At 38.0% G+C, this 9,738-nt stretch overlaps 1 protein-coding gene across 4 annotated transcripts in view; it reads right to left on the reverse strand.

Moving 5' to 3' along the window:
• Positions 1-4,031: 4,031 nt before the first annotated feature.
• LMO4 (LIM domain only 4) overlaps positions 4,032-9,738 on the reverse strand; it is a 17,125-nt gene continuing 11,418 nt past the window's right edge. For all 4 annotated transcript variants that reach the window (XM_070592695.1, XM_070592696.1, XM_070592694.1 and 1 more), the window contains exons 4-5: positions 9,398-9,553; positions 4,032-4,821 (exon numbers count right to left, since the gene is read on the reverse strand). In XM_070592695.1, the coding sequence (XP_070448796.1) occupies positions 4,813-4,821; positions 9,398-9,553 (165 nt within the window). In that variant the 3' untranslated portion in view covers positions 4,032-4,812. The remainder of the gene's footprint in view (positions 4,822-9,397; positions 9,554-9,738) is intronic.

A 9,738-nucleotide genomic window follows, 5' to 3' on the forward strand; every position in this document is an offset into this window, starting at 1 on the left:
ACGCAGCTCAAACAACATGGGTGAGAACCTATAAAGAGATGCACTGCACAACGAAATTGTTTTTGAAAAAGTTGAGGATGGAAATCTTTGATTCAAGGTGGAGGCAACTTCCTAGGCCGAAGGAAGGTGAGATGCCTCCTGTTCTCGTGAGCTAATGATTGTTTCCAAGCTGGTTAGAATTCAGCGCTAATTGCATTTTAAAACACCACCTCTGAAACCCTTTCCTGTCTCAGGATCTTACATCAATGTTTCGCATTTTCAATAAAACCTTTGCACTCCACCTTTCTCGCTCAACAAACCCTGAACTTTAGATCCGCAGGAAGAATTCAGTTCAGAGCCTTTCTTTCCCCAGCAGGTTTTGATCCGGCGGTGGTGATGCTAAATCCCAGGAAAGGCTGTCCTGCCCCCTCTCTGCACAGAGAGACGATTAAAATAGGTATTTTGGCGGCTCAACTCGGGCTTGTTCGTTCTAACGGAGAGTCATTAAACAACTTTCCAGTGTCATTCAAAGAACTTATAACAGAATCAATTGATTTTCATCCTATGCTTTATTAGTTGTGATTTAGGAGATAGAATGGCCCTGTTTACACAGCTGTAACATGTCAGGACCTGTAGTACATTATTGGCTTGAGGCCTCCGAATTGCAGTCCATTCTCAGCAGAATCAATCTGAACTTGAAAACATTCCCTCTAGGTAACATGCACAGATCTACTAGCATAAAGCACTTCTTGAACAACTGAAAATAGTATTCACTTGAGGTAAGTTGCAAGTTCACCTTCCAAAAATCAGCCCTGTCTTGTCATTGCTCTCAGCATGTTCACGATGGGAGCAGAGGGCTACAGACGCCTCTTAACTAGATACCCAACATGGGTGAATGTGTTACACTTTGCTGCTAGTTAGATCCCAGACTCTGCAAGTGGGAGTTGCTGCTGGCTGTTTAAAATGCGTTTAGAGCATTGCCAATCTAAAATGGCTGCTCAGTAATACTTTAATTGCAGTTTCATGGAAACAAATTGCTATTTAACTGCAATAAACATTTCTGTGACTTGAGTGGACTGACAATAGGTCTTAGTAACAAAGCGACAAGTAACATCAACTTGTTACTTGTCTGTTTCCAATGGGCCTCTCAGTCATAGGCGCATCAGCGCCCAGGATGTAATTCCCGGGCGAAGGTGTCTTTTTGGAAAAACCTCTTCTCAATACAATTACTTAGGCTACACAGAAACTCTTCACTAGTCTCTTGATACATAAGTCTTGGATTCATTGTTTGTTATATAATTCATTGGCCTTAAGAAATATTTTATATAAATAGTAGTGCACATTAGAATCTTACTATATTGACATTTAAAGCCATTTAACAGCTTCATTTCTAATGACTAGTTAGTTGTTCCAAATATCAATGTTAATACGAGCAAAAGAAAAGTTAAATACAGTTAATATTAAGAGGATGAGGGGCTGGCCCCGTGGCCGAGTGGTTAAGTTCGCGCGCTCCGCTGCAAGCGGCCCAGTGTTTCGTTGGTTCGAATCCTGGGCGTGGACATGGCACTGCTCGTCAGACCACGCCGAGGCAGCGTCCCACATGCCACAACTAGAAGGACCCACAACGAAGAATATACAACTATGTACTGGGGGGCTTTGGGGAGAAAAAGGAAAAAATAAAATCTTTAAAAAAAAAAAATATTAAGAGGATGACAATTTCACAGGCTTAATTTTGGTGTGACAGTTTTCTCATTTTATAAGACACTACAGTCCATGTTAAACTCTTTCCTAATAAATCAGGAAGAGTGGGAAATAGTGTCTTGCGGCAAACGGTGTGGTCTGGAAAGGCTTCGTGCGGGTACCCCTGCCTTTCGGGATGTGTAAATCGAACTAGACAGATAGGTAAAAAACATTAAGCCCTTGCAGAGGACAATCTTTTTACAAAATTGTTTCATTAGCAAGAGTGACAATTTGCATGATTGAGTCATTTATATGTATCATAAACATTTTTTTTTATTAGGAGTTTAGCAGGTCTCAGTAACATTTGCTTTTATTTTTAATTGCACTTACTTGTAGAGACTGGGGGCCATCTTGCTCTATGATGTGGTTAATATTAAGTAAGTCCTTTCAAAAGAACAGAGTACATCTCACTAGCATCACAAATGCAACGGATGAAAGGTGAACAAGCTCGCGGATTTTTTTTTTTCTGCCTAAGCAATGTTGGGGTTAGGGGAGGAACACAATCACTGCTCACATCAGAATAAACCTGAGTGTTTTGAGTAGCTTTCTATCCACACAGAGCATCCCCATTAGAGCTGGGTTTTATTGTTTGAAATGCCTCTGGTTTCAGGAAAGTGTTTTACCTAAAGCAAGACTACTACTTAAATATGTTCTATTGTATATTCATAGCTCCATTAGTCCTTCTCCAATTTAGCACATCAAAGAGAAGACTTCATCACTTGCATGTGGATTATACTAACATGAGTGACATTTGTAATCTTATAGGTCTGCAACTTAAGAAATGCTTTTAGAAGCTCGTTATTAAATACGCAGCAGTGCTTGAGGAACCAGCCATATAATAGTTCATTTAAAGTCTTTAATGACCTTAGCCCTCCACATCACTAAATGCCACTCTGCATTACTTACTAAAAGTTATTAACTATCTCCTTTGAATTTCTACACTATGTGGGACATGAGTGCTTATGCCAAAAATATAGATGCTTGCATTCTTATTAACGCATTTCTTCTTTTCTATTCTGAAGAGTCCACGTTCCTTTAAAGTATCTTAAAGGAAAAAAATGTAACTAGAACTAGTTCCTAGAAATTCCCCAAGGATCTAACTCTAACAGATATTATTTATATGATTTCATTTTTTTCCTTGCATTTTCTTTTTATAAAGCTCTAACAAAATGATTCACTTTCACTCTCCACTTTTAAGTTCTCTTACAGGAGGTCTGCAGCTCGAGCAACTGATTCTTCCTCCTGGCCTGGAATCTTTCAAAGCAGAAGATCCCAAAAGCAAGCTGACCGCTAGCTGAGATGTGCCGAGCTAGAGCCCTCTACAGAACCTATTCCTATTCTCAAAGAGAGGATCTGTACTGGGAGCTTTTCTGGAGCAAGAGAAAATAAAACAAATGCCATTTTTAGAAAGAAAATTAAAAGCAGCATTGGAAACACACCTGGTTTTATTAACCTATGGTAGAAGCTGTAGTTGAGATCCACTCAGATAACAAGCCTTGCAGTGCAGACTCTGGCAGTTCCCGCTGTCGGCACCCACCATGGGCCCACTGAGTCCTGCACCCACACCCGCTTCCACAGGGCACCACCGCAGGCAACCCGGCCACTACTGGGGATACTCTGCTGCTGCCCAGAACTAGCAACTAAATTCTCTCAAGACTACTACATAATAAAATCCAAATCTTCCCCAAACATACGGAAAGGCAGAGTCAGGGGAGGAGTGTGAGAGCAAAAGAAAATAAACAAATCACACAGCAGACCACATGAGTCTGAAAGCTCACCAGGAAACGGCTGCTTCACCCCTGGCAGATGCCTGTAAAGAGCTCCGGGTCCCTGACAACTAAGGGGACTTCAAAATAGCTACAGGTATGGTTTAGAAATGCTGTTTCCTTCAAAAGCTATCAACCTGGTGAGACGACAAGATGGTTACGCTACATTCTTTAACATGCTTCTCACCAATACCCAAGGCTTTCCTATTGAGAAAAAAGAATAAACGAAATAGCTGAAGAATCAAACAAATATTTATATATAAACACAAAAGATTCACTGTGATATAGAAGTGTAATGAAGTGCTATTAACAGAATATTCTGAACTCATACAAAGGCCTCCGTTAGAAATGCTGCTTTGTACCCTTGCCAAAAATGGCATGGTTAAGTAATTTGAAGAATACCCTATTGGCCCAGAGCTAAATAAATATACACACCTCCTCCCTCAACCCCTAAGATTTAAAGTAAGCTTGATATGGAACAAAAAAACTAGAATTTCGCAAAATACAGAAGAGAAAAAGCAGTGCTTAAACCCAAACTCCATCGAATATTTTTTCTTTTAAGTTTTTATTATTTAAATACACCATACTAGAGCAAATGTCTCTGAAAATATCACAAATAAAAGATTTTTTTCTTCATTCAGCAAATTAGAAGTAGGGGGAAATTTCTACACAGTAGCTGCTATGAGCCTGATTTTTTTTTTCCAATTTTTTTTCTTTTTTCGTTCTTTTTTTTTCTCTTTGCCATGGAATAGCAACATTAGGACGAGAACACTTACATGCATACATACATTGTATTTTACAGAGATACAATAAAAGTATTTGTGATAGAATATCACAAAAGCCACATCTCTTTCCTTTATCTCATGTTCAGTTTTGATTGAAACACATTTCCTTACAACACTTAAATATACAAAGGAGCAAATAGAATGTTGTTAAGGTAAAACACAGGGTACAAACTCTGGCCAGTGCCCTGCTAATTGTTAATGAGGGTAGAAAGCAGATTTGAATGCTTCTTTTAATTAGCTTCATTAGTCATTTCCCTCCTCCCAAGTTCCCTCCCCCCAAAGATGTCCTCCGGTGGATCTTTTTTCATTTTCTCTACAGTCTCCCATTAGCCCAGGTTCATGGAGTCCTTAATGTTCATATTCAGTCATTTTAATACACCAATAAATGCGGGAAGGACAATCAAGACTAAAGAAGGTGCAATGGCATGGAGCTGGCACTGGTGCTAGCTACAAAGGTGACTTGTCTACTGAAGACACACGGGATCCACCTGTGATGAACAAAGTCTGAGATGAAGGCACGCATTCTGCATTACTCTGACCTTTTAGCAGACCTGCAAGAAATAAAAACGGGCATCTTAGCTAAAATGCTAAATTTGAGAGATATTAAACTCAAACATGACTGCTTTTGTCTTCTCTCCATTCACTAATCTTCTTTTATTAGATTACTTTCCCGCTGTGACTGGATGGAGCCTTCCACGCTACTTACTCCGTCAGTGAGGAACTAAAGGATAACATTTTCCACAGTTTTACTAGCAGAGAAAATGAGACAATAAATGGACTTTCAGAAAGTTTCTGGTGTCAAGTTCTACAACGAATTGCTTAACTCTGTTAAAAGCAAGTTTCTTTCTGAAAGGAATGAATTAGAACACCTTGCCTAGTGGTTGCATCTTAAAGGCACATTCAGAGCCAAGTTCCTCCCGAGGAAGTGTCGGGTTAATAAACTCAACTGTGTAACTTTTGCAAGTTACTTAACCTCTCTGGGTCTCAGTTTCTTCATCTTTAAAGTATGGATAACAAGACATAATATATATGGAGCACTTTCAACAGTGCGTGGCACTTAATAAATGTTGGACAAGTATTGGCAGGTATTATTATTCTAATATCCCCATGTGACATCTATTCACCCGTGTCCTTCTCTACCCATGGTGGGGTGTGAGTGTGTATACATATACATGCATATATATATATGTATATATATATATATACATACATACACAAACACACACACAAATATTCAGATACTACTTTTCACCTAGTATTTCTTATCTGCTATGTAACTTAATATTACATAAATATTATAGTGATATGAATCAAACACATGCAATGTGTTAATGCCTTGTGCTCAATTAAAGAACGTAGTTCAATGGGTTCTAACTTCAATGTCTAAGTTAGAAATAATAATCCACACAGTCGTCAAATACAATCTGTTTGCAATTACCAAAATGAAATAATATATATTAGTTTTTTATGGTTTTTAAATGACATTTTGAGCTTCCCAGGAAGTTCTCGTTTCACCCTGTCCCTAACTTACTAAAAGCCTGAAGTCTATTAGGAACTGCAACCCCCCACTTCCAAGCTAATTAAAGTGGTGGAGGCTTAATTCCCCAGAGTGGAAGCTCAGTGTGAGAAAGGTAATTTGTCTGTCCAGAACAAAGATGCAGCAGCAGCCAGCAAGCATATTTAATAAATGAGCATCAAATGTCCTCTATGATGGACACACACAACACCAATTATGTAACTATGTGGGCACTGTAAAGAGATGCGTAAACTAGAACACTCGTTGAATTTTCCTCCAACTAAAGAGATGTGATCTCTTATTTTAGTTAAAAGCACAGATAATTCTAGATGGAACCATCATCCTTGATTGTATGAAAGAATTCCAGAGCAGGCAAAAATTTACCAAAAAGAAAAATAGCCACAATTCCTGATTGTATTTACACAACTCTCTAGAAGGCAATATCCTCCTGAGGATAGCCAAGCTCCCTCCTTTAAATAATAAAAGCTATAAAATTTTGCAGGTCTTTGAATGTTACTGTTCTGAGATTTTAGTCAAGAGACTATATGATTTAAAAACTTAAAATTATTTTTCTCAGGATCTACAAAAGCCAGTGATGCAGAACAACACGTAAACTCTACATCTCAGACACTGGGAACAAATTTCAGGAGGTTGAAAGTTTAAAAAGACCAGACGACGGGGGCCGATACTTTCCATACTATTAGCTGCCTTTAAAGAAGGGATGTAGAAATAATCAACTCATTACTTCTAAGCCAGGGGATGCTTGGGTGTGTTTATCAGGCATCATGCACTAAAAATGTAATTGGTTCTGTGAATAGAAGGAAAACGGCCAAAATTAATGTCCAATTTTCCCTACCAAAAATATGGAGAACAAGAGGAGAAAATAATAAAATGGAGCTATTTGTCATTTCTCCCCATCTCATCTTCTCCAGAAAAGAAACACCACAGGGTTTTGGGAAAATAATTTTAAAGCATTCTCCAGGTCCAAAAAGGAGTTTATGTTCCACCAGGAAGTGTGTTTTCACCACCTCTTCCCCTTGTCTTCTCATTAATATCTCTCCGGACCACATTCAGCTTGCCCAAAACCCTTATTTACTAAAACTACCTTGTGAATTGACTGTGTTCATGGTGAGCTGAACACCAAGGGCAAAAATGTGAGACATTTATGCCAACAGGGAAATGTTCTTAATTAACATCACCCCCAAAACACAGCTTCTCACCAATGCCTGACGAGAACCTATCCTTAAGTTCTATTACCTTATGTCTTTTAAGAGCTATTAATTTTTGAAGGCCACCTGTCTCTTTTTGGCTTCCAACGTTAAGAAAACATACACTAGTAGGTTCTTATTCGTTGCCTAAGATATTTTGTGTTCCAAAATGAACACCGTACCTCTCCCATGCTGAAAAAGTGTGGAGAACAGAAGATTTATATGAAAGGCACAATATGTGAAATCTCATAAACATGTAAACCAGATTTTTCTCCAGTTTCTCCCCTACCTCCTCTAAATTTACATCATCTTGTACTTCAGTAAGATGGTGATGCGAGACCCTGCTCATGTTTCTTACGTGTCCTTTAGACTTAGTCCTTCGCTAACATTGCTATTGCCCCATTCAGTGCCTCAAAGTCTAGCTACATTTTCTATCTTGTCTCTACATCCTTTGCTTCTCACCATGCATGTTCGTGAGCTGTAACAATCATTTTTTATCCCTGGCTAAGTCAGGGAAAGAAACAGTATAAAACCAGCAACAAACTTAAGATATAATTTGTGGAAAAACCAAGCTCTTACTTTGGAGTGGGTGGAGAAGAGATCAACCATTTTATTCCTAGCACATTTTTTCTTTTTTTGGCTACCAAGTATAACTACAAATGGCTTTGCCTCTAAATTGAAATGGGTATCTCAAAATATTTATGTGACCCATTCAATGTTCTCAACTCTGCCCTATAAATTCACTTCATCACAATTCAAACCATAAAAGTCTATAAGTACTTACACATACTGGCACTCCTTAAAGAAGCCTGGAATGCCTCATCAATGGTGACTTGTTAATTTCCAATAAAAATTAGACTTCTATTCTTAAAATGATATTCTATGTATCTTCTCACATTACTAAAGGGTGCATATTTTGATGTAATTAACATTTACTTAATAAAGAAACAGAAAATATATTTAAAATTATCACATAAATTTGAGTAAGGGAAAACAATAAATCACTAAAATGTGGTGGTAAAATTTTAAATGGTTAAAACTTTTCAAATATTAGTCTTTTTCCCCACACACAGCATTTAAATGCATTACAGAAGACAAAGGAGTCTAATATTTTTTCCCGAGACTTTTGAAGCTTGCTAAATTCCTATTTGCAGATAAATGTTGTTTTTTTGTGATCCTTACAACAGACATTAATGAAGTTCCTATTGTAAATCCATAAAGAATTACCAAGTGAAGTGTGCACTTTTTGTTTCAATGCAATAACTCAGTGCTGTGTGATTGCCTGGGTTAATGATGAAAAAGTCAAACATACTATCAGAGCTGATGGAAAAATCTATCACCAATCTGAAATTAAAATTCATCTGTGGTCAATAAGATTTAATATCCATGCAAGTGGCGCTGTAAAGAGTAAATGAATCAATGTCATCAATACATAATCAGTATGAAATATGATGTGAATAAAATTATGCGCACGAGTCATACATTTCACTCTTTTCTGGGCCAGTGTGGAATGAACAGTCTCTTAACTGAAGGTTGACAGTAATTGTTACAAATTAGGAACAGCAGTTATCAAAATGCACTCACTTGCATAGCTATAGGACTTATTAAGGAGATTAAAATAGATCTAAAACTATCCAGTACTGGGGGTGCTGGACAACTGTTGATCACTAATTTTCCCTCTGAAGTGCCTTCTAATACTACATGATTTGTACACTTGTGTAATTTCCTCATTTCTAACTCCGGTCTGAGAACTTTCCAGTTGTGGATCAAGAATCAAGATACATAATCTTTAATGAAGCTGTTAGTGGCACAAAACGATTAGCAAGAGCTAGAACCCTGTTTTAAAAATCATAACTTATTCAAATTTTACAGGACTACCAATCAACAAAAATGCTCTCCTCTGGAATTAAGGAATGCTTTGTGAGACTGCTCTTCTAAAAATAAAAGCATCGTAAATTGGGTTTGGAAGGCAGGTGTCCGGATTCTGACTGCTGATGCAGAAATCATTCTTTCATGACAAAGACATTTATTCTCTTCTCCTATCATAAACGTTCTAATTTCCCTCCTACAATAACCTATTCACATCATGTTTCTGAATTTCAAAACTGTCAAATGGGATAAACAACGCAAGTTGAATGTTTTGTTTGACCCTGCCTGGGATTAACTACGTTCAACATCGGTGAAGCTACAGATATAACCAAGTTGGGATTTTTTTTTTTAACTACAGAAGATTCACAGTGTAATCAACTGTATTTCTGAAGCCCGTAGGTATGAGGAGTCTACATTTCTTCAGAAGGGCATGCAAAAACACAACCAGCCAGGAAAACTCCCTTGCTAGGTTAAAAAAGGTTGAACCTTCCCACTTGCTCTAATAAAGCTTATTAGGAAGCACAGGGTATTCACCTTCTGGTCTGGCAGTAGTGGATTGCTCTGAAGTGAATTCAAATGGCCATTGATGAGAGCTGTAGGTCTATCATGTTCACAAAATAAACTGCCATTGATGTAGTGAAACCGATCTCCCGGGACCAGGCGATTCCGGCAGGTAGAGCATGTAAAACACTGAAAGGGAAAAGCAAACCCACTGAAAATAAGGACAAATTAAGTCTTTTTTGGTCACAAGTTTATACGCTGTTTTGAAGCAGGTTATCTGTCAAGTACAGAGCCACTTAGGGTTTAGTGTTTTTCTGCCTTCGACATGATTCCGCAAAATAGTAGGCCAAAACGCAATCAATTGGATCAGGCTA

This window comes from Equus przewalskii, chromosome 24, assembly GCF_037783145.1.
Source record: "Equus przewalskii isolate Varuska chromosome 24, EquPr2, whole genome shotgun sequence".
In the NCBI taxonomy this organism is placed as follows: Eukaryota; Metazoa; Chordata; class Mammalia; order Perissodactyla; family Equidae; genus Equus; species Equus przewalskii.